This window comes from Polypterus senegalus, chromosome 11 (genome assembly GCF_016835505.1).
Source record: "Polypterus senegalus isolate Bchr_013 chromosome 11, ASM1683550v1, whole genome shotgun sequence".
Taxonomy (NCBI): Eukaryota; Metazoa; Chordata; class Cladistia; order Polypteriformes; family Polypteridae; genus Polypterus; species Polypterus senegalus.
Window position 1 is genome coordinate 50,399,313 of NC_053164.1, and position 26,893 is coordinate 50,426,205.

The 26,893-nt window shown below is 36.5% G+C and overlaps 1 protein-coding gene across 2 annotated transcripts in view; it reads right to left on the reverse strand.

The window, feature by feature from the left end:
• ebf2 (EBF transcription factor 2) overlaps positions 1-16,310 on the reverse strand; it is a 144,572-nt gene extending 128,262 nt beyond the window's left edge. For both annotated transcript variants that reach the window (XM_039768584.1, XM_039768583.1), the window contains exons 1-4: positions 15,705-16,310; positions 9,510-9,666; positions 3,769-3,832; positions 1,420-1,475 (exon numbers count right to left, since the gene is read on the reverse strand). In XM_039768584.1, the coding sequence (XP_039624518.1) occupies positions 1,420-1,475; positions 3,769-3,832; positions 9,510-9,666; positions 15,705-15,838 (411 nt within the window). In that variant the 5' untranslated portion in view covers positions 15,839-16,310. The remainder of the gene's footprint in view (positions 1-1,419; positions 1,476-3,768; positions 3,833-9,509; positions 9,667-15,704) is intronic.
• Positions 16,311-26,893: the final 10,583 nt, after the last annotated feature.

The window sequence follows — 26,893 nt, forward strand, 5'->3', positions numbered from 1 at the left end:
AAAAAGTACAAAGGATTATATGAGAGCAATCGACATGCTAAGGACTGACAAGAGGTTTTGCTTTAAATCTGGTTCAAAGTGAAGCCCTCAATAATCAGTGAGGGCACAGTGGAGCCACTAGGGGATGGCAGGACATTTCTTTTTTAATTGTTCTTTATTATACAATTTCTTGTATTAGGAATTTGTTAGTTTTGCATAGCCTTTGGAGTAAGAGCACAGGGTCAGCCATTGTACAGCGCCCCTGGAGCAATTGAAGGTTAAGGGCCTTGCTCAAGGGCCCAGCAGAGTAGGATCTCTTTTGGCAGTGACAGAGATTCAAACCGGCAACCTTTGGGATACCAGCGCAGATCCTTACCTATTAGGAGGCTGGAAACCCTAAATGGCCTAACAATATTTTGTCACAGAATAATTTTATGTTCTGTTATAGTGTTTGTTGACCTAATGCTTAGCATTAGCATTATTAAGGCTGCATTATCAAGGAATGCTATATCTGTTGGGACCCTGTAACATACTGCTCAAGTTTCCTCAACTACTTTCTAAAAGAGAACAGAATGATTACTCAGGAAAAGGGAGCATGTAGCCAATTATACTAAGTGACTTTTAAAATGAAGGTAGCGTCAAAAGGACAGCTGTGGCAAAGGTGTCCAGGAGGTATAGTAGCACCACTTTTCCCCCTTGATATTTGAGATGAAAACTGATTCCCCAAATTAAATGACTGCTAAATTCTAGTTCATCTTTGAGTGGAAATTAAAATTTAATTGATATATCAATCAGTCAAACTTTACAGTGAAAACAAAAATCTGTTTGGTTAGGCCATGAAGAATATGTAAGCTTTTATTCATCTGGGTCTTTGATCATCCATACCTGTGTCATTGCTGACTTTCCAAACTGTCATTACTACTAGATTAATAATTATTTCCTTTTTGTTGCTTGGGTATTCAATATAAATGTTGGTAATGAGCTACCTGTGGCAATCCAAATTGTCATTGTATCCATGCTTGCCTAATATTCCGCAAAAAAGACAGGAACTCAGGACTGCTTCCAGGCTATCCATGAAAACAGGTTCTCTCTGGACCCTATCCAGTATCCTGTTTTGGTACAGAGGACCTCTGATGGTTTTCTGCTACTATCTCAGGTTCTCATTCGTATTTCATTACTTTCAGAATAATTACTTCTAACTTATTTGAACAAGGCATTTTGTCCCAGAAGACACCTATTTATTTGACGGTGGATGTTAATTTTCAGCTTTCTTATCCATCATCTATTGAATTATTTCTTACAATTCTACAAAAATTGTCCTTGCAAACCCTTGCAAAGAAAGAGTCTTTGTGTGAGTAGCATTATACAGTATATACATAAATGTAAATGCTAAAAATCTGTTTGCTTTAAATTCAGTAGTAATCATATGTCTTTCCTTACTTGTTTTGAGACGGAGTCAATGAGCCTCACATAGAGATCCTGTTCTGTCCGCACTCCTGAAAGCAGAAAGCAAAAGATTTATTTCTATAATCTCCCTACAACTTATTTGATACTACATTTTCTGAATCTTGTCAAAATCTCCACATTTCCATGAGCTACCTGTTAAGACTACACAAAATATATGTAATAATCAAATAAACATTAGGAAAGTATTGGAAAACCTTCGGCACAATGAGGAGTTCACTAGTTGATATGTAACAAGTAATAAACTGGCTTTTACCTAATTCTTGAGTGTATAGTTATGCATTCCAATGACCTTACCTGAGCAGAGATCAATTATTTATGTAAACATTGGGGTTTTGTTTTTTTTTAATATCACACACACTCTATCTAGATTTTATTTGTTAAAAAATAGTCATGTTCATTTTTTTAAAGTTGAACCCATCAAGTTGAGAAATAAAAATGGAATATACTGACTATTGCCAGATACATTTGGTTAAAACCAGTTTTTAATACCTCCGGAAATCCACTGTTTCTGTAATATACTGCCTGTGTTCCTCATATATATGAGAACACTGGAGGTAAAACAGAAACAAAAGATGGAGCTCAGCCCTGTTCCAGACAAATAAAGTTTGATTTTTTTTTTAGTTATTTATAAGACATTATTGTCTTGCTGTTTTAAAAAGGATGTATCAAGATTGTTTCAGGGGAGCAAAATAAGTTGACATGCTAACAATGTAAAGTAGGAAATGACTACGAGATACTACTAGATAATCCAATTCCACTCAATGTTGCGCAGAGCATTGGAAGATTAGGAGTTACATGTAAGTCATACATTATCTGACAGTTAAGCAGATATTTTTCTCCAAAATTGTCTCAATTTAGGACAATCCCAAAACATATGACCTAGGGAGGCCAGTACTAGATGTGATTGTTCTAAATTAGTGTCCAGTCCTTGATATATTTAGGTAATTTTAATTTATAAAGATGTGAAATATATATAACTTTAATTGAATTATAGTGTATTTTGTATTGATTAATGATGGGTTTATATTATCAATAAGTGACTTCCATTCCCTGCTTGAGATATTGCAAGGGTGGTCCTTTTCCCACCATTGTCTAAGATCGTTTAGAGGTGCACATCATGGCATTGATTGGTTATGTCTAAACAAAACCTCCAATATTCTCCTCATTACTAACTCAGGTATAGTTATACATTGATGCTGATGGAAGATTAAGAAAGTTACGCAAGTCCCATATAACAAACTTTCTGACTTGTAAGTTGGAAAAAGTAGGTGTTGAAGGAATGATGTATTTAAGACATAGTTGATCAAAGAGTACAAAGTTCTTGTCTATACAAAGATCTCTGAAAGCGCAAATGACTAATGACTTCTACAGTACATATTAAACACTATAGAAGATAAGGATGGTTTAAAGCAGCAGAGAATAACAACTCCACCTTAACAGGTTTCTTATACTGTATAGGATCCATCTTTTGGGCAAGTGGTGCACAGCTGGATTTTTAGTACATTGACAGAGGAGATGAATTTTCTAAGGATACCCAAACAGGTACCCATTCCCATTACCTCCCATTTCTTTCCATTGTATCAAAGTAGAAATATTCACAATCCAGTAGTAAAGCTGGAAGTCAGGTAATGCCTTTGTGGACCTTCCACTTTTGATCATCCTTTTAATATATTGCTTTGTTGTCTTTCATATAAATGAGCTTATGGTTGCATAAAACTTTTTCAAAAAGGATTTGTTAACCTATATGAAAATAATAAATTGTTCCTTTCCTAAACCTATAAGAAAATAGCATGCTCACACCCATGCTCACACAACATAAGGTTGTGAAGGTCCAGAATCAATTCCAACAGGAGCTGGAGATAAGACAGCTAACAATCCCTGACCAGTCTATCACATTGAAGCACCAATTTAGGTGAATTTAGGTGAGCAAATGTAGCTGGAGGGAAGCAACCGTAGATATAAGCAGAATGTGCAAACTCCAAACAAACAAAAACTGTTGCCAAATTTGAACCTAAAACACTGGACCCAAGAGGTAGCCATGTTAACTACTGTGTCACCATGCCACCAGTGAGTAGTGGGGACTGAAGCTGCATGCTACCTTATAAAATATAGTCTGATTTAATTTTTATCATACAAACAAAAAGATGATATGGATTCTTTATGCAGATATACATTTTATTTGATATTGTTAGAAGTTATATACATTTTCTATTGTAAATTAACATCCACGTATCCACTTTGATAACAGTGCACATGAGGAATTAGGATTATTATATTCCTCTAATGTTGTTCTAAGCTTCTTAATCAGGTCACTTAACTCACCATTGCTGTACAGCAGCTGCAGTTTGTAGTGAGTGCCATTATTTGTCTTCTCTGTACTCTGCTCCTTCAAGAAACAAAACAAAAAATAAAACACATACAGCATATATATCAAAAACTCTCTAATCTGAAATGAATCACAAGCAGCATAAGTGCCGTATTAGTACTCATGTATGTGTTTCCTGTTGCCTGCTTATGAATATTCAACCCTTTTTCAGGATGTGACTGTTTCAGAGTCTTTTTAAGAACAGACAGTCACATTATTTGGAGGACTGACTGTGATAGCAATCAATGCCTAAATAAAAAGACAACAAAACCGGATTCATGCATGTTAGTAGAAAGATGCTTTTCATATTCACCCATGGACAATTGAGTAAGGCGATACATGTAATGATTATTGGTCATGAACTCAACTGGACACTTGCATGGCAGGAAGTTGCTTTAATTATCTAGACAGAAAGGACAGGCAGAGTGTCTCTCAGCTGGGCAGAGTGGAATTTCTTTGGGTTTATTTGGCTGTATAATAAAGGACACATAACCTTAAAAGATTATAGTAATGGACCTGGAAATAAATTGGCAGTTGGTGAATCTCTACCCAGAAATGAATGCTTACAGTTACATAAATATTTAGATGGACTGAAAGGGTGATCAGACTCCAGGAGGGCTGACTAAAAAGATATGTTTTTGGCTGTTCACCTGCACAGTGAGAAAACTTACACAAGTTAAAATATCAAAGGAAATTAATGTTGTCTCCACCTGGATGGAGAAGATCACACAGAGGATGATCCTGCGGTGGTACAGCAATTCAGTTGAATAGGGATAAGGATACAAAGACTCAAGGTGCCTTCTGAGAAAAAGAAATAATTCTATAATCAACATTCACTCTCTGGCATGGAGGGGGATACTTCAATGGATGGACATATAGACGTAATATTTTAAATTACACCAAACAATCCTGCTATTCACTTCTTTGACATGCATCATGTAAACTGTGTGCTAAATGGAAATGCTGTCAATTAAAGCGGGGAAAATTAACATTAGAGAACATCTCAGGCTGTAGTGCTGGGAATTAGATACACAATATTCACTTAAATTAAATTAATTTAATTCTTGTTCATTTGAGTATATTTGAAATTCATTTTGAGATACAGTATAAGCACTTCTCTATAAGTCTAACAGTTTTCTAAGTGATTCAGAGTAACCTCCTGTTAAAACACCTCCTGCTTATACATAATCACATACAACATTAATTTCTCAAACTGGCATTATCCAGTTCAGGATTACAGAGGACAGGATATCTAAGCAGCACTGGTATTAAACCTGCATAGGACGCCAAGTCATCACAGGGCCTACTCATGCATACACTCACATTGCTTATAGTCAACAGTTAACATAACACTTAAATCTGTTCGAGGTAAAATGGAGTTACTAGACAAAAATTCACACAAACAGGACTTGACTTGAAGCCAGCATGCTGGATTTATAAGGAAGCAGTGTCAGCTTGCCACCGTATTTTAACATATGATAAATATCCAGATTTTTAATTACATATGAAAAAATTATGAAATAACTTTGTTCTTATTGGCAGTTTTCATTAAAGTTGTTTGAGCTGTATTTCAAATAGTGTCCAGTCTTGTGGTGATTATTGTTTGTGGCCATCATTGCACAAATGAATTTCAGCCATTAGGATAAGATGGTTCATAAATGAATGACTGCATTTTAATGTTTGTTAAAAAAATTTTATCTTTAATATTTCACTCATATTGGCTAGCTTTATTTTTTAAAATACTCCTAAATGCATTTCTTTCTATTAAAAATGCACCTCAGGAAACCATTGAAAGTGACATCTTGTGGATTTGAAGATGCCTCAGAATCAAGGCCTGTAAAAATTCCCTATCTTGAAAATGTTTTACTTTCTTTTATGACATCTGCAGATTGAGATTTGTCAAAGTATGTTTTTAATTCTATTATGCTGAAGATATCTGAAATGACTTCTATGATATTTTGGACGGATTTTGACTCCATGTTTTTTGTTTGTCCATCCATTTTGAAACCCACGTAATTTATTTCAGGGTCACCAGGGTCAGGGCCTACATGGCAGTGCTAGGCACAAAGGAGGAACCAGCTCTGCAGATCTGAATGGGCCTACTCATGTATACACCAGGGTCAGTTTAGAGCTGCCAGTTAGTCTGACATGCTTGTTATTCGAATGTGGGAGTGAAACCAGAGTACTCAGAGAAAAACCCACATAGGCACCTGGATCACGTGCATATTCTACGTAAAGAGTGACTGGGTGTGGGTTCAAACTAAAAACTTCAGAGACCTGGTGCTGCCTTTTGTATATTTGGTAATCCCTCAAATGTATCTTTTTATTTTAGGATATATTTAATGCATTTTAGTATATCTCTACTAACTTCTCATACATTTCAAGATATCCTTATTTAAAACTCCCCTATTTTTTCAATAACTTTTCCTGTTTGTTTCAATATTTTCCAGATGAATTACATACTTTAGATAACTTCCTGTCCATTTTTGAAGTGTCACCCATGTTTCAATACATCTCAGCATAACTCCTTGCCCATTTTCTCTATCCAGGCATCTACTTTCTCAACTAATTTATTGCTTGTAGGGGGGAACCCACATTCTACTGGGCACAAAAAAGGAATCAGCTCAGGATGAAATATGAATCCCTGTCCATTTTAAGAAAAACTAGAAATAGAATAGCAAGTTCCTCTCCAAGATAATGGCATTTATTTAGGAAGTTTTTCCATAATATCTCAAAACTGATATTTTGAAATATAGTTCATCCATTTTTTTTCCATCCATTTGAATTTAAAAAAAAAATCAAGACCGTAGATTTTATTAAGGAGGTTGTTGCATTCACATCAATTGAATAGAAACAGGAAGTTTATCACTGCTTCACAGTCCAGAAACCTTGATCATTATTTGTGTGGCATGGCATTTCCATGTTCTTCCCATGGCCAGATGAGTGTCCTTCAGGTAGCTACCCAGATCCAAAGCACCAATATGTCAAGTCGATTGGTGTCTCCAATTAGTCTTGGTGTATGTGAGTGTGCCCATTAATACACTGGCATCCTGTCCATGGCCGATTCCTGCCTTACACTCCAGGAGTGTCACAGGTATGGACTGAAGAAAGCTTCCTTGGGCCCTCCCCTTACAGAAATTAAACTGCCATTAATGCTGAAATAAGCAAAACTTAAAATGTACCTTTGAGTATTTTCTATCTGTGGTGACTGCATTTATTGGGGGTGGGTAAGTCGCTGCAGATTCAATAAAATTCTTAGGTAAAGTGTTGTCACTGAACAGATGTCAAGCAACCATGCAGAAAATGAATGCCTTTCAACCCCCTTTACTGAGTGACTTCTCCATTCATTTGGACACATGTCAGAGAGCTGGATGCTGGAAACTGGGCAAAGATGGCAAATGCTGAAAATATGTGCTGGCACTAACATATGAAATAAGCGTTTGTACAGAAGAGTCACTTCTGCACGTGTTTAAATCTGTCAGGGCATTTCTAACGTGACAGTGAATATCATTGCAAAGACAGACATGAGTTTGGGGGTGTGACAAAATGAGAGCATGGGGTCCTCTCATCATCACTCCCTGTGTAATTAAAATCAAATCTCCAAACTATAAAACTGAATTGACCAATTAATAGAAATTACTTCCAGTACAGGACCAGGCTGGATTTTGCCTACTAACTACATTGTCTTTAAAGTATTAATATATCTGTGATAGAAGAAGAAACATGGCTGATTTCTGAACTATTAAATCTAACCTTCTTTGTCTCACTTGCAACAAGGAGACCACACAGTCTTTAGGTTCTGCTCTGCCGACCTCCCTAGATCTCTGGCCCAGATTGAAAACACATGCAGCCGATGCCCTCCTTCAGTTTGCAGACCACCATGTTGGATGTTCCTCCTATTTCTTCTATGTGCATTATTTAGTTTCATCTACAGTCACTAACAAATCACAATGGTTTAGTACATTATTCCATGTTTCTACAACTACAGTGCTAACAGGTTAAATGTCTTGGTGGGCCCATTTTAGCACAACACTTGAGTCACTAAAACACACTTGTCTATCATGTCGCTCCCTGATCTTTAGGTCAGAATCTGCCGCTTAACTTTCTGAGTCTCTGCTTAAAATACTAGGCCACTTTTTATGTGAAATTTGGATAATAAAACACACTGCTTGATCACCCTTAATTCAGCTTTGGGAAGTCAGTGGCCTCTCATTTCCAACCACAACTCCTACATGTCACAGATTGAAAGCCACTGTTCTTTGTGGTCCATCGTTTTATACCACTAGCTACATCAACAAGAAATCCACTTAGAGTACTGTAGCTGACCACTTTATTGGATGTTTCATCTTCATTGTTCTTTAAGGAGCCTTGGGTTGTGAATTGTGCTACCCAGTACTTCATTTTCACCCTCTCAATGAATTCTAAAAGGACATTCTCTCCCGTGTATTTGAGTAATGGGCAGCATTACCTGCTTATTTTTAAATATGCTTACAAGGCCACACTGTCTCTTAATTTTAACCATCAGACCATAAAGCTCTCTTGTTGTTGATTCAAACCACACGCTATGACAGTTGGTCTGAAATCACCTTGTTACAAATCCAGGGGGTTATAATTAGCAAATGCTAAAAGTCATTTGTGATTTGTCTCTCAGTTAAAGCCACAAAGTTCTCAGTTTTACTAACTAATCCTTGTTTCAAACTTAGGGTCAAACTTGGTAGACTCCAGGATGTTTCTACACAGTACCTCCTTCACTATGATAGTAAAATGTATCTTTTCAGGACCCTATCATTGTGTGTACTTCATTTTTATATCTTTGACTGTCCTACAAGGCACTAATTTCTCTAACATGCAACTTGTAAGTGTAAAACAGAAGTGCCTTTAAGTGTGGGACAAATTTTGACCTTATTAAATATTGTTTCAGAAATGCCAGTGTTTTGGGAATGTGTCATATACATTCATTGCTGAATACCTTTGGTAGAGTTTGGGTTTGCAGCATTGGAGCAAAGAAAATGAAGCAATCGTGGATGGGTTATCAGTCTATGGCAGGGCACCCTGTCCCCTAAAATAACTTTAAGTCCAGAAATTAACCTAACCTATTATTTCTTTGAGATAAGGAAAGAAAACTGGAGCACCTAGAAAACCCCATACAGTCTCACTGAGATTCAGACCCTGGAGTCCAGCGCTGTGTGGCAGCACCCTGTTATCTCCATTTACCATAACTGGACATGTCCTGGTACCTATCCACACAAAGTCTCTGTCTATACTTATGTGATAGATGGACTTTTTATTCAGTTTTGTTTTTCTTCTTCTTTTTTTTTTTATTTTACAAAGAAATCTTAAAACACTAATGAGGTTGTTTTGCTGTCATTTAACAAGAAATGACACAGAGATCATTAAAGACTTTCCCGTAAATGGTTAATAGAGAACGAAAAACTGCTTGTGATATAACAGCATTCAAGGATAGCCTTAAGTGTGATCCTGGAGGTGATTTTCCTTAATTCAAAGTTTAAAAATTAAACTATTTACAATGCATATCTTTTTATCCTTTCATGACTGAAATAATTTTAAACCATTTCTATTCGGCTGAGCAGCCAAACTTAACGAGAAAGAAAGTTTTGAAAAGTTGATTTAGTTGAAACCCCAGGACAAAACCTTCACCGACACAAGAATGATGAAAAAAAAAAAAAACATAATTTACCTTTTCATTTTCTACGAAGTCTACAAAAGCCGTCCTCTCGATCTCTATGGGCTGCCCTTGACGGTCATACAGTGCCAACACGAAGTGAAAGAAATTGGATTTGCGGAGGTTGGAAGGGGGCTGCTTCTCAAAGTGCGCCCGGGACAGAGCCACGCCACTGTGGGGAAGAGAAAACGAGCGTGAGCCTTAAACAGTCGGTCATAATGGCCGTTCAGTCATTCACCTATCCATCCGTCCGTTATCAAAAATCCGCTTTTCCTCGTTAGACACCCCTGAGAAAACATTAAGTTTGAAGCCACATTGAAACTTTTCACAGAAAGTCAAAAAACTCTGCTCTAAAAGCAATTTCGTGAAAATGTGGAGTGCGTGTCGGAGGTGAGACAAAACTTAAAACTTAAAATGCAACAAACCATTGTCAGAACTTCGAAAAGTATTGAAGAACATTTTACAACAACTTCTGCAGTATGCTTTCATTTTATTGTTTAGAGATCATAGAATGTAGGATGATTCGCACTGCGCTTCATACTGCACATCAAACTATAGCAATTGAAATAAAGTATATGTTTATGAAAACCTTCTTCGGAATTAATGGCTTTCGGCGGAGAACATCAGCAACAGTTTTTGATCTTTTTTTAAGTGTACATGTCATACATACTGCCGTAATAATTGCCGCTTTTCCGTTTACAACTAAATATGATGTATGAGTAATCATCGCGCTCTCTTTTCGGGCGCTTAACAGCCAAGATGAGTATTTAACATATACGGGGGTATCGAGGTGAACGGACTCTTAGAGTTAACATTCTGAAATTGAAAAATAAAACTTATGCTCAGCAGAGGTTGTCTGGTCAGGTTTAACTTTACTTCGCTTTGAAGAATGTAGTTTGAAGCAAAGCCAAAAATTATCATATCAATTATAATGAAATAAAGAAATAAATGGTGACTAATGAACAGCAAAATGTTGCCAATGTCAAATCAATACTTAAGGTGAAAATATGGGGGCACTTGTTTTACATGTTTTATGAGTACCACAAAAATGTTATATTTGACACAAGCGAATTTCATGTGTTAGTTTGCGTTTTCTATGTAGAATATATGCCCAAATTTATCTGATTGGTTTTTGTAATCTGAGAGTGTTGCACATATTATTTGCCTTCTTGAAAAAATGTATTTTATGTCTTTTTTTCTAATGTGTTAATTAGGTACTTAAGTAAAACACGTTTCCCTCTCATGACAGCTATTAAAGTTCCTAATCTAACTTTTCCACAAGCCATTCATTTAATTAATACAAGCTATATGTATGAAATATTTGATTAACAATAGATAGATAGATAGATAGATAGATAGATAGATAGATAGATAGATAGATAGTATTCAAGAAAATAATTTATTGAAAAAAATCTAATCTATTCTCGGTTATGATTGGGTTTTGAATTTAAACTTGAAATATCTTCGTTAATTAGCTGTTACAATTTCACACACGTACATTTAGGAATTCCTTTCAATTAACACGGCGCTGTAAATGTGAGCTTTTTGTTGATAACTAAATCAGTATTTTACTTTCTGTCAATGAACATAGAAATGTGTTCGTGTTTTTATATTATATTATATTATATTATATTAAATGGTGAACCAACAAAATTCTTAATCTTCTTATCGATTTTATTTTGGGTTTTTGAAATTATAAGACAAACGTGATCTGCAAATTGCTTTTACCGAATTTCATATTCTGCTTTTATTTTAACTCAATCATTAGTTTGATCCTTTTTTATTCCTAAAGTTTTGATTATGCAGTTTTAGCAGTTTTTGTTCTATCAGTTTGTCGTACTTTAATCTAACCTAAGACATGCATAAGGAAAATCATTCAATTCATGCAATACTGTTCGGAATGCCGATTCAACCTTGTCATCATGCACTTGTTACTTCTTAATGTGACTTTTTCCCTTTTTTATGTAGTTCAGTTAAGTCTCGAATACCTAAATATAACTTACCTAAACATATATACGTCATATTAATAAGTTATGGTAAACTGTGTAAGCACGCATTTAATTTTCTTGACGTGTAAGTAATACCGCCTTAAAGCTGGCAGTGTTTTTTGGAATCAATGCCTTAATGATTTCGCAAGACATATTCTGATGTTCTAAATTATGAGACGATAGATAGATAGATAGATAGATAGATAGATAGATAGATAGATAGATAGATAGATAGATAGATAGATAGATCTTTTATTTTGAAACAAATACGGCTTGATAAATTTAAAAAAAAAAAAAGGTTAAACTGAAGATTTGGTTAGTTACTTCATGATACTACAACATATCTCGATACGTATCGCAGTAACAGCGTCCTCTTGTACATCTTCACGCATATGTTCTTTAAACGCGTGAAGCATCGATTCATCAAACTACCGCCTGCCCGAAAGCTGTCAGAAGAAGAAAATCGGCTGAATGGGCAATTCAAACTTAGTTCGTAAGTTCCTTACAATACATGACACGCGCACAAGTACTTCATCACCCTAATGCCTTTCTGATTGGATTTTATCTCGCGCATCTTAAAAATCTATGAAGGCGATTGTGTAGAATACAACGGAAGTATTGTGTAAGAAACGAAAAATTAAAATGTCTTATGTTCAAGCCGTTAAGTACTTGCTCAGTATTTAATATTATGTTTATAAAGCATTAGATGACTCAGACTGAAAAAGAGCAGAAATCAAACTGCTGGTAGGCAATAATATACACATCCATAGTATAATTTATGGCATAATTAGGAAAGCGATAAAGGTATGTTAATTTACATAAATAAATATTATATATATGAATAATTAATTATTCTAAATTTATCTTTATCTTAACTTTATGGCATGTATTTTATAATTATCACTAAAAGAAAACCACATTACTGAATGTGAACGCTTTTAAAACAAACAAAATAAAGCGACAGGCATTACTCTCCTCCTGACAATTATTTATGCTACGGCAAGCTAAAAAAATATAAATACTGGATTTCCATGAGTATAATGTTTTAAGATTATGTTTGTCTCTGTGATTAAACACATTTTGTGCAACAGGTTATGGTGTCTATGCAACAGTTCTACATGGTGACAGCACAATAATAATGGCATTAGGCTTATCACTGAAAATGTGAACGAATACTATCAAGTGTATTCATGATAATCGCTTGTCTTTTGAATAAAAACACTACCAGACTTGTAGGTTTTCCTTGCGATGCCATTGCTAATCGACGTCAGAACGAAGAATTAGTCTCATTTACTTTCATATGCGATAGTATTCTTTATCTATTATTGCTGTTTGGCAAATTACTGCTCACATTTTGGCACATTACTGACATTTTTAAAACCACATTGTTCTTCGTTAATTAACCCTTTTTAAGCATAGTTTCAGTGGGTCCTGAATTTGCCCAATGCTACTGTCAAAACAAGTAACGGATATCTGAACCTCATAAAACAAATTGTGGCCCGAGATTTTAAAAAATCAAGTTTATATGATTTATACCATAAAACTAATCTTAGAATACTCTTAACCCTGCATTACTATTCAGTAAATATATTATAAATGCCAAGATATTGCTTTCAATTTAGTTTGTCAAACGGCCATCTCATCGTCCTCTTGTTCTTTTACTCATTTCTTGTAAAGTTGCTGTTTGCTTGTACGATGTGATTTCAACTGCGTCTCGCTTAACGATTATTATTCAGATTGTCACTCTTTCAGTACTTTGATTTTCAATCCATGTTACTTTTTACGTATTCAGATTATTTTTTCAATAAAACTAACTTATGTGGGATCGAAATTTATATTCAGAGAGTTCAGTACAGTCCCTTTGCAGATTCTGCAGTTTTGGAGCATGTCACCTATATTGTGATGCTGTACTTCAAAAACAAACGAGAAACAAATCTCGTCTTTTTAAATTAAAGTCAATACTCCTTTCTCTATATTTCAAAGCTGAAAAATTGATCCGTTCGGAGTGATAATACACAATAATATCAGAATAACAGAAAATGCATCATTGATTACATCTGGAGAAATGTTTTATTAAATAATTATAATACTAATAATTAGAAGTAATTGAGATTGATGTCGGAGTTTTTTTCTCTTTTAGCAGGGCAAGTATTTAGTTGGTCAATATTTTAATTGTGTTAAATATAGAACTAACAAGAGATCATTAGATTTATTTATAAGACATTAATCATAACTATTGCACGCTCCCTCCGACCCCGATAATCAGGCCAGGATACGGATGAGTGGATGAATAGCTACTTCTCGGAACTGCTGCCTTCATGGCTCAATTATTACTGTTTTTCTGTCGATTTGAACGTCTTGACGTGCACGATTTACAGACTAAAAGTCAAACACCGATACAAGTGGTCGTATCGTTTGACAAGTGACCCTATGCACGCCACGTGATTATAGAACACGTAGTCCGGAGGAGAATAAAGCCTCAATGAACTATTTAATACATTTACCTAAGATGAGAAAGTGAACAGTACTATCAGAGAATTAAAACTGTCGCTGTAATTAATATGTTATGGGTTCTAAGAACTCTGTCATGCTGGGTACACGAGAAAAAAAAAAAAGCTTTACCCTTTGTGAGATAAAAAACACTCTACAGCTTTACCGGTTTAATATGAAATAAAGTTTAGCAGCCATGATAATAAAAAGCGACTATCTTGCTCGCCGCTTTACCGCTGTTTAAAATATTTAACAGGATATTATAAACCTGTCTATATATAAACCTATTTTCGATTATTTCTCACGACTGCGGTATCGGTGACATTACAGTATATACCTAGAATATTAAGAATATCACCTTTAACTCTTACTTGCGCAACTGTACTTGTTTGCAGCTGTTGACGGAGTAACGTCCATCAGTTTTCTAAAGGGTTCCTTTTACAGATAAGGGTCGTTGTCGGCGGGGAGGAAAGTCGGGAACCAACATCTGACTGCAGAGCATCAGCCAATCATTGAAATAAGTTGGTAAACTTGACGAATTAGATCGGCAATGCATACTTGTAGCTTAGGCCTTTGGGTTGAAAGCGACAGATGATGAGTTCATGTACTGTTAGTTCGATTGACTTCCAGCGTGACTTCTAAAGTAAGAAGCACATTTGAAAGTTGCTAATGAAATGCTTACAAAGCACTTAAGAGTGTTACCACGTTAACCAAAAAAGATACGAGCTCGGAGGAAATGTAAGGCACTGATGTTTTGCTTTGTATTAAGACCCCACTTACTATATATATATATATATATATATATATATATATATATATATATATATATATATATATATATATATATATATATATATATATATATCGGGAACTTGCCACAGTTGACATAGTGATAAAGTTTATTTTGTAATAACGTTATATAAACTCAGATAACAGTTCCAGACTTGTGCAGAGCTTCACAAATAAAATAAAAGGCATGGCTTTTGAGATTTAAAATGTTATATTTTTTTACCAAATGACAAGCTTCCTAGCGTTTGAAACTACAAAAGAAGCGCATTTTTCGAATTGCTTCGGGGAAATTAATTGTTCTTATTGTAATATGACAGGGGTGGGCAAAAGTAGGTTTACAGATGTTGGTATGGAAAAATAGGTGCAGGTTATGATTGAAAAAGACAGAGAAGACAACACAAATAAATGATACAATAAATAGTAAAATAAGAATAAACTATGTATTTCAGGTACTCACAACTGTACACCTACTTTTGCCCACCCCTATGCAGGAACACACCTGTAATAAGTAAATGTATATTTTGCAATGGCTCATTGATCCTTCATCTAAGTATATATGTAAGATATGTCAACAACTTAAAAACAGAGGCAGAAAACATTCTTTGCATTTGAGCAAACATGCCAAATTTACCTTAAAAGATAACATCGAAATTTTATGGGTTTGACACATTTTACATTTTATAGAGTGCATTTAATGTAATCATTTGTGTTATGTGAGTTTCATGACCAGTGTCAGCAATAGTTTTGAATAAAGCCGTTAAAAAGGTCTGTGATTAATCTGTAAATTATTTTGATTTGATAATCTCTACAGTACAATTTGAACCTCAGTCTTCACCTGTCAGTGCTATAATAAAGCACGTTACTTTGTCAGATATCAAAACTTCTGGGTCCTTATTGTTTTTTTTTTTCACTATTGTTATTATTTTAATTCCAAGTACATTACCTTTGTGCTGCTACGTTAGCATCCACAACTCCAACACTGCGCACCCAAGTCCTCACGGAGTCCATCTCCAGTCCCAAAGCTTTGTCTTTTACGGTAGGTCCCCCTCTGGCTAAATGGTCTTGGATTCCAAACATTTAGAGAAGTCAAAAATACAGGAGGTCTAACAATAAATTGAATTGCGAATAAAAAAAGTAAAGAAACAAAAGCAAATTAATCCCAACGAATGGATTGTTAATTATTAATATAATTGATTATTGGTTTGATGTGTAAAAATGCAGTATTATTTTTTTCAAAAGAGTCATTGAAGAAAAAAAAAATATTGAGATTTATTCTCCTCGGGACATAATCATGTTGAAACGACAAAGCGAAATGCTTCCAAACTGGAGTCACTGTTATCAAAGATCACCTGCTCCGTAAAACGTAAACACTCGCCCACTTGCCAGAGCACTCACACTTGCGCGCGCACACACACGCACACACTCATACACACGCAAACACAACGAGGGTGCAATAAAATAGTGTCCTTTAATCCAGGTCAGGTACGCGATTAGGAGGAAACTGCAGTGTAAACGCGTACATAAGCTCCGGGTACTGAAAGTGCTCAGTTCATTCTCTTCGGCATGAATGAGTTACATTCCACGGAGAGGCGGGGTTGTGGCCCGTGCTAGAAAGCCCTTTATTTAAATATCTATTTCGATTGGATCACACTTGACAGTTTTGTGACCTGCCCCAAGACTAACAACCAATCGTTGCTCTTCAATCGCGTCGCATAAACTTTCTCTTGGGACTACAGACAACCACAATTCTTCAATTTGGTGAATAAACCAAACACGGATGACAATTATGATGCTTTCTTTTCTTTAGAATTATACTAATAAATACTCATATTAATGACCGAACTTAAATATGCCCAGCAAATCTGCATGTAGAATATCAGGGGTCATATGAGAACGTTTGCCTTCTCCTAAAAGCAGCTTCTGTTATTTTTTAAATTAAACCAAAAAGCAGTTTTGTGTGTACCAAAAATGTGTATATCATATCTACAAACAACGATATTAAGAATTCAACTAATTAATTTGCCACTACATTTATACGTGTTTGAGTCATTTAAGGTTGTTATATTTTCTTCCCAAATCGAATACTGGTTCACTAATGTTAGAACTTTCTTAGAAGCCGTATAGAATATATTTTCTGTGCGTGCGTGTTTGAAAGCACTGGTTTATGACTGAATGTGCTTTCTGTGAGTTGGACGACAGTGTTTAATCTGTATTTGCATATGCAGAGAGCAAATTTATGTGAAAAGCGAGGTCACCAATAAGAGGACCAACTAGGAACCTAAGTATGTATATGTTTTAGGGGTCATTTATGTAATTATTTAGAGCTTATCTGAGCTGCCGGGATGATCACTTCAGGAAAAAATGAAACAATAAATGGGTTTGACCCCTTGGATCCGGAATGTAAAATTGTCCCTGAATAACTGGAAGACGTCTAAAACTTTCAGAAAAAATAAAATCAGCGTTAACCGATATTTTACAACACATAATTGGTATGCAAGATGCAAAGCTTTTAAAGTAATAAATGATAATGAAACATGCGATGCACTTTTATAAACAAAGAGTATAAGAACAAAGGAGTCGAATTAACTACAGTGGTTTCACTTTGTTGTTCTCTTCTGTCAACTTTTTAAAAAAAACTATTTTGTTATGTCTATATAAATACAATTCGTGTTGCTTTCACAGTCAAGCAGTTTTTGTTTATTTTTTTGTTGCTGTTGTTGTTTTAAGAAAAAAAACGTAAAATCTGCCAACCGATGGAAGAAGCGGAGCTCATTGGACTCCCCCGAACTCCACAGTTCTACAAAGTAATCAGAAGCCCATATCGAAGAATCCGAAGTGCATCGTTCGTCTATCTATATAAAATAATGTGTGAAAGAAATAACGGGGTTCGATTAGCTTTAATTAAACTCCTTGATCGATATATATAACACAAAAAAATCCAAAACGATTCAAGGACAGCAGACGTTTGCTCTATTAACATTTAAGGACGTGTAAGTATACAGACAGTTAAAAGTTTTTTGTTTGTTTTGTTTTGTTTAATTGCACTTCTTCTGTGGGTCCTCGTTTTCCTTAATTTACTTATAGGGGACATTACATTTAAGTCGACTCGCGAAAGTGAAAAAGCTGTAACGGCTACCAGTGTCTTTTCCCAGGTTTACCACCTCCTATCCTACGTCCGTGACACACAAGGTGCAATGAAAGGATAGGCTCTACTGTAATCTGGCTCAATATCTTTTCTTGTTTGTTCATTGGAATAATTCGTCGATTCAAGATTCTCAAATTAAACAATAACAATGACAGATGTGTTGATTGATTTTTTTTTCAAACAGAAAAGATACAAGACAGATCGAGTGTATACAAAAATCAAATTTAAAAGGAAGGACAAACTTTAACTACAACGATGTGTTCTCAGTACTTTTATTTCAGATGATGCTGAAGTGACATTTTGAAAACTTAATTATACAGCGCACAGCCGTTTTTTAAAAAAAATCGGAGAGGAGCATTTTTTTTTCATTAATTTCCGTTTTCTCTCATTGAAAAGGAAAGTTTTTGGTCCTGCCGTGGCATTGTTCGCAGACACATCTCACAGAACAATGAATGCAAATCTCTCTTCAGAGACCATCTGCCGGCTACAAAGTCAGCTGTTCCCCCAATTAAAGGGGCAGCCCCCGGAATCCCTTTCACGATTTTAGTCCTCCGGCTTGACACTTCTGTTTAACCCCAAAGCCGATAGATGCTGTTAGCTGAAGCTCTTAAACATGCCAGAAATTAACTTCTTAAAAAGTTTAACAATGGGGGGGAAAAAAATCTCTAATTATGTCTGAGAACAGTTATCAAGACAGCGATGTGAACTTCAGGAAGCTAGTGGGCGCCGACTGGGCCATACTGTATATTAGTTTGGAGTTCAATATCAGCTATCTGTAAATTAATTTATTAAAATATACCGCATGTTTTATTTAAACCATCTTTTCTTTAATGACAATTAGACGCGTTTGAATTTTGCATGAATACTGTGCACTACTTGTGTGTAGTAATTTGAACATTGTACACATAAGTCTAACGTGCAAGTATTGCTCTGGATTTGTTTCGTACAACGTTATCTGTTCCAAAAGTATTTTCCAGAAAGTTGCCTCCCTGCTATGTGAAATCCTGCAAGAAAGACTAACAGGTGACATATTCTTAACATTTTATACAGTATTTCCATTCAATTTAGGTTCTTTTAATTAAACCGATTGGAGTTTCAATAGATACATAAAAACTAAACTTTGGGGTCTGTAAGTAGTGCTGCCTCTTCTTTCTTTATATGAATTATGCTTTGGGGGACAAAATGCCAGCTGTACTCTGTGATCATTTTTGTAAAGCTTTATATGAAATATTTTACTGAATATTTTCCCATATTATATAACAGTACAATTTTAGTTCAGTGAATTACACAGATACGTATCTGCCTTTGTAATTTGACTATTTAAGAATTGTGGAAACTGGACCGTAAGCTGACAGCTTTGGACATAATGCATGAACAAATCCTGGATTCTTATAGGAGATGTGGGAGACAGCCAGAGGAAGTAGAGAAAACCCAGGAAAACATGACAATAACATGTGAACTCCACAATGACAGTGACTGAGCTAGGAGTCAAACCCAGCTCCAGACTCATACATCCCCACCCCACATATTCATGGCAGCTCATTTAGCCAAACATGAAACAAGGAAGAAAATCAAATCACTCAAAGAAATCCCACACAAACACAGGAAGAGTGTATCAACTCCCCTCAAGGGATGGTAACCAAGCTCACGTCTCTGTAGCAGCACAGCCGTAGTCCTGCCTACACTGTAGTAACATTATTACATTGAATCAACTTATTGAAAAAGTTGTCAATAATAATGCACTCCTAAAAACAATTTAAAAAGTAAAGTGTAGTGCAGTATTTAGTTGAATTCAAGGGAAGCACAATGATTAACTGCTTACATTGTACAAAGAAAACGTGATAAAAGTCAGATTTAAGAAGTAAATGCTACTTTGAAAAAGCCTGAATGATATTTATTATATTTTAAAATGCACTAATTATTACACTTTGCAGGTTAAATTTGAAGGAAAACTAAATTGCTCAGTGTGCACTCTGCAGTCTTAGTTAATTCACCAAGCAAACAGGTTGTGCTGATCACTCATTATGCCAAATTTCTTAAGTTGCTTTCATTTTAAAACTTTTTTCTAGCAAGATGTAAGTGGTGGTGTTTGAAGAATTACGCAAATGTTTATTGTGATTAGATCTCCAGGCATATCCAGTGTCCCTCTGCCTTTCAAACACGATGACTTAGATTTACTTGAATTTAACATTTAAACACATGCAACTCAAAATTGGATCAATATACAGTATGTTAGTGTTTTTTTTAAGTAGACTGACACCATCATTTCCATTGAAGTCAGCAGTAAGAAATACTGTATACAATATCATGGGTTTGATTAGAACAAAATAACCTAAGACTTCTGACAAGCAAGAGGTGGTGGTTCAGTCCATCACAATCATTTGGTTAGCTGAATCTGAGTTGCCGCACTGTCTCATCCAGACGCTTTACCAAAGCTGTAAAGTTTCCTACTTAAACTACATGACCTTGTAGTTTTCTTCTGCTTTCAAAATGAGTACTTCTGATAGATTAGCTCAATGGTACACCTAACATTCTTAAAAGCTCTTATGATGCAAAGATGATGAAACACATAAATTTATAAAAAGGAAAGTGACCCTTTGCTAAACCTAACATTTAATGGTAATGGAGAAAAGAATTTAAAGGTTAAAAAGTCCCTCCGCCAGATATAAAACATCTAGCAGTCTGTAGCTGCACTGAAGGAATCTTATTCTATTCTTCAAAAAGATCCTTCTTCTGATATTTCCGTAAATTTATTATGGGGCAGGAGATGGAGGCTGGAAAGACAATAACACCAGTTTCCTTTTTGCTCTCCTCAAATTGTGTGTACATCAAAAAACTGTGATATTACCATCTGGGAGAACAGTAGTCCCACTCAGAAGACAACATAAACTATTACTGGATCTTGATAATTACTTTGCACAGACGACAGCCATACCCATTGCACTTTGCATGCATTGAGTCTTTTGTAAGCTGTTGCGATACACATACTTGCCCATCCATGAAGAACATAGCAAAGAATAATAATTTGTCACACAATGTCAAACCCCTACAATAATCAGTAGCCTGTTTTGTGTTTTTTAACATCATACTCTGAATGCTCAAATGTCTGCTGACAAATGTAATGTAGCCCACTAGTGATATTGAAGCTTCTTTGTGCATGCTGAACCTGGTACACAGTGTGCCAGCTGTTGCTTTTCTGTCTTGCCTCACTGAAGAAGAAGGTTCCTTTTTTCACAACAATCATCAGCTGTGATGACAGTTCCAGACCATTTTTCTCATCACACATTAACATTTTCTGCAGTCTTTATTGTTGAAGGGCCTGCTAAACACACACCATCAATTATACTCTGTTCAAAGTCACTGAGGCCCTCTTTGCTGCCATGCTGGAGTGTAATAGTCAAGCACAAGGTGCAGACAGCCCCTTTAATTTTATAAAATACTGCAAGGAATCCTGTGTTTTTATATCATTGACTTCCAAATTCATTCAATCCAACTATAGGATCACAGACAGCTGAAGCCTACCCCAGCAGTTCACATGCATATAAGGATATAACACTGGAAAAGGTACCAGTCCATCCATCATAAGGCACACCAAAAGAAACACTCAAACATACAAAGCCAATTTAGAGTTGACAGTCAACCTCTTTAAATGATCATCTCTCTGTAACCCTTTATGGAGTAAACAGTTTTGGAAAATTCATGAATGAATCAACAACCAAGAAAATATTAAAGTTATTAAATAAAAGTTTTAGAATATCTGATAAAAAGAATGATCTATTAGAACCCATGGTAACACAAAGATGACCTGCATCTCCACAAAGAATTCATGTATAGTGTGGTATATGGCCGGCTTGTCATCCCGGCCAATAAACCCAGGCCACCAGATGGAGCCCTCTCTGCAGTATGGAGGTGCCCTGAAGACCAGCAGGGAATCATGGACTATGTAGTTTTTATACACAACCCTGCTGGATACCACAGAGGCCGCAAGAGGGAGCTGCAGGGAGGACGGAAGAATCATTTGTGCCCTATAACCCGGAAGTGCGTCATAGGAAGAGCGACAACAGAAGTTACGTGCTTTCGGGATGAAGAAAAGGACTTGTACCTGACCCGGAAGTGATAAAGAATCACATGGACTGGGGATTGGGAACACTTCCGGGTCAGGGTGTATAAAAGGACTGTGGGAGCTTCCAGACGGCGAGCTGAGCTGGGTGGTAGGAGGGCAACGCATTTGGGAGTGGTGGAGTATTATTGTTTATTGTATTGGAGTATTTAATGAGTATTGTGGAAGAGAAGGTGCTTTGTGCACTGTGGCTTATGAATAAAGTCATATTTTGGACTTTTATCTGGTGTCTGGAGTCTTGGACAGGGGTTCAAGGGAGCGATACTGTCTCCTATCTGTCACAATAGTCTAAGCTGGGATCTAAGCTGGGCCCAAGCACTTTGAGGCACCAGCTCTACCTGCATTGTTAACATACCATAAATAAATCAGTTACTATCTAATGCTTGAACTCCATTTTTATATTAGATTGCTTAGAATGTATGTGATTATTATCAACTAAATAATTTTTTCTAGAATGAAAATGACAAAATAACCTGACAAAAATGTTCCATAGCCACATAGTGGAGAGGTCCCTATTCAGACTATAAGGAAATTAAAGATACGCACATATCCTTGAACAATAAGTGACATATTCTTTAACATGCTCTGTTTTTCTGCCAAATCACAAACACTTGAGTGTTAGATGGACTGGGGATTCTAAACTGGGCCTGTGTTAGTGAAGGTGTGTGACTTGACTTTGCTATGGGCTGGCATGGTTGCTTCCTGACGAATGGCCAACGTAGGCTGGCCTGTAACACTGATATATTATGTTATGTTGCTCTCTTTTACTAGGTCTGTAGTAGATGTAATGCATTTTTACACCAAACACCAAATGACACTGCCAAGTACACTGCTGAAACTGGAATCTACAATATTTTAAAGGCATCAGTCAAATTCCTTAAGGCACAAAAACCAATGCACATACCCTCTATATGAAACAAATAGTTGCTTATGGTTGGCTTTGGGACTAGTTTTCAAAATTTTCTTGCAATAAAGATCTTATAAAGGCCTAAATACATCCTTGTGGATTGCCTTCCAATGCTTATTATATGTTCCTTGTTGAATTAGCTATTGTTCAGGATGAGGTGAAGACAGAATCCAGGTATTTTCCAACAATGCTCCATACATGTTCAGTTAGATTCAGGTCAGTGCTACGCATTATTGTGTTGCAAACCCCCATCCTTAATGGTGCCCTTGAATGGATGCATCATCATTTATCAAGCAGTTATGTTGCCATCATTGATAACTAACCTGGGATCAGCTTTTACATGCTATAGCTCCATAAGCCATGACATCAGGTGTTGGTGATATATATTTTTTGAAGTATTTTGTCCTTTTGAGATCCCAACAAAGACTAAAGGTTATTTAAAAGAAAAATAATTTAAGTGAAGACAGCACAATCATATTATTAATACATTCTTTCTCAACACTGAGCAAGCCTTTGCTGTTTCTGGTGTCAGAATGAGACATTGAAACTGAACTTAAGGCCACAGGTTAATAACATCATGCAGATATTAGGTGATGTTCAATCTTGTGACTCTCTGCAGTCTATAATCAATACCTGGCATATTTGTCAGTCCTCCTCACCACTCATCATTTTGGATGGATTTGTCTTGGGTCTGTGTGTCCATTTGGCTCTATGTTAGTACCACACATGTTTTATAGCGCAGACAGGCCTTCCAATTCAGTCTGTAATCTCTTGGATAGATGTGCCACTCCCATTTATATCAATGATTTAAGCCTTCTTAAAGTCCAACAACCTTTGGAGCTTTTATACACATTCTAGGCATAATGTGTTGTGGGAAAAAGTATCAAAATATGCAATATTCATGCAAAATATGGTGGAAATCAAATAAAAAAGCTGTACACATTAGTAATTTTTGTGCTCTTTGTTGATATTTTTCTAAGTATTTCAGCCGTCTACTTGGTTTATATTTTGTATTTTTTTCTGTTAGTGACTGTGGTGTCACACACTGATGAACTCATCAAAGTGAAAAATCGTATCTAAAGCATTGAATGTTGTTGTTAATGTTGTGCAGAATGGCTTAGTGTGAAGAGGCATTTTGCAAGAAGATGCAATGCATCTCCTAAACCCACGTCACAGAATCTTCTATGGTCAGCTGAGGACAGGGAACAATGTTTTAGTGTTTGTCTCAAAAGATACACTGAGAAGCATGGTTCAAACTAAATGATGCTAAGGGTGTCTCTTGAATAGCATCAGGAGCTCCGGTCAAGATAGTAGGAAAAATGAATAGTCCTAAATAGCACATATTTTGGATCAAAACCTGCAGGATAATGAATTTGATGAAGAAATGTCTCCTTGTAACATAACAACTTTTCAAAGCAGCCACATCAAGGAATAGCTTCAAAAAAGAACTTCAATGGCCTGGAATAGCCCAGTCTGAGCCCAAAACTTAGTTCTATAAAAAATGTATAGATCTGTCTAAAGAAGGGTTGTCTTCAGGAGATCCCCTCACAATTTCAATGAACTTGGACTCTTTTGCTAAGCAAGTAAAAGGCTCAAACATCCAGATGAGCTAAGTTGATAGAGAAGTTTCTGAACAGTCTTACTGCCTTAATCACATTAATCAGAGTAAAAGGTTCTTCCACAAAGTATTAGTCCAAGGCATTTAAACATTTAATAAAATATTTTTTTCCTGAAAAATTGCTCATCTGTAACTCAATATTATTCTTAACATCAAAAAAAACACTATAATTTCAATAAGGGTGCATAAACATTTAACATTTATTAAATACTAGCTGTACCCCGTGGCTGTGCCCACATAGTAATGAAACAGGACAAACTTTAAAAATCAATAGATGTTGGCAGTATATCTAATCGTGTTCAGCTCTGACCAGACAGCGTTCCCCACATGGGGAGAAAAGCACATGGCCATGATATCTCTGGCAATCAGCAGGTAACCTCTAAAACACATGGAGCTCTGATCTCCCTCTCAAAAACGTAAAACTTTACTCCTTAACAATCTGTAGATGATAATGTCTGTTGAAAAAACAGGGATCACTAGCTAAGCGGAGGCAAGGTGCACTCCAATACGTGGCGAGGCGTAGACCAACTCGAACAGAGGCTGGTGAGTGAATGAGGAAGGCCCTGCCACCCTGCTCTTGGCCCACAGCCACTCTCTTCGATTTGCATAAATACATCGGTACCGCAAGCGAACTATGGTACTTAGCATGATGAGAGAAGTCTCAAAATCAACCAGAAAATTCAAGCAAATTATAGAAAACAACCAGATCTAAATCCGTTAAGTAATCCTCTTATGAAAAGCAGACAGACATACAGACAGAACGCACTTGGACCACAAAAATTTTAAAACCACTTCTTAGCGAGCACCTAAGGGCCAAGGGTAACCTACATTCCAAATTTCAAGTACCAAGTCCTTATTGTTCGGAAGATTTCTTGATGAGTGAGTGAGTGGTATTTGGCTTATATATACTGTATATATATATACTGCTCAAAAGAATTAAAGGAACACTTTTTAATCAGAGTATAGCATAAAGTCAATGAAACTTATGGGATATTAATCTGGTCAGTTAAGTAGCAGAGGGGGTTGTTAATCAGTTTCAGCTGCTGTGGTGTTAATGAAATTAACAACAGATGCACTAGAGGGCAACAATGAGATGACCCCCAAAACAGGAATGGTTTAACAGGTGGAGGCCACTGACATTTTTCCCTCCTCATCTTTTCTGACTGTTTCTTCACTAGTTTTGCATTTGGCTACAGTCAGTGTCACTACTGGTAGCATGAGGCGATACCTGGACCCTACAGAGGTTGCACAGGTAGTCCAACTTCTCCAGGAAGGAACATCAATACGTGTCATTGCCAGAAGGTTTGCTGGGTCTCCCTGCACAGTCTCAAGGGCATGGAGGAGATTCTAGGAGACAAGCAGTTACTCTAGGAGAGCTGGAGAGGGCCATAGAAGGTCCATAACCCATCAGCAGGACCAGTATCTGCTCCTTTGGGCAAGGAGGAACAGGATGAGCACTGCCAGAGCCCTACAAAATGACCTCCAACAGGCCACTGGTGTGAATGTCTCTGACCAAACAACCAGAAAGACTTCATGAGGGTGACCCAAGGGCCCCATGTCCTCTAATGGGCCCTGAGCTCACTGCCCAGCAGCATGCAGCTCGATTGGCATTTGCCATAGAATACCAGAATTGGCAGATGCACCACTGGTGCCCTGTGCTTTTTACAGATGAGAGCAGGTTCACCCTGAACACGTGACAGAAGTGAAAGGGTCCGGAGAAGCCATAGAGAACATTATGCTGCCTGTAATATCATTCAGCATGAGCAGTTTGGTGGTGGGTTAATGATTGTCTGGGGAGCCATATCCATGGAGGGTCACACAGACCGCTACAGGCTTGACAAAGGCTGGCCACCACACTTTCCTGACCTAAATCCAATAGAACACCTCTGGGACATTATGTTTTGGTCCATCCAATGCCACCAGGTTGCACCTCAGACTGTCCAGGAGCTCAGTGATGCCCTGGTCCAGATCTGGGAGGAGATCCCCCACAACACCATCTGTCATCTCATTAGAAGCATGCACCGATGTTGTCAGGCATGTATACAAGAACACAGGGGCCATACAAAGTGCTGCGTACAATTTTGAGTTGCTGCAATTAAATTTTGGCAAAATGGACTAGCCTGCCACATAATTTTTTCACTCTGATTTTTTGGGCGTCTTTGAATTCAGGGCTCTGTAGGTTGATCATTTTCATTTCCATCAAACGATGTGGCATCCTTTCATTCCTAACACATTACCCAGTCTATATAAGTATAGATATCCAGGAGGATTTCTTTTTCCCATTGAGATCTGATGTGTTTTCAAAGTATTCCTTTAATTTTTTTGAGCAGTTTATATAGATT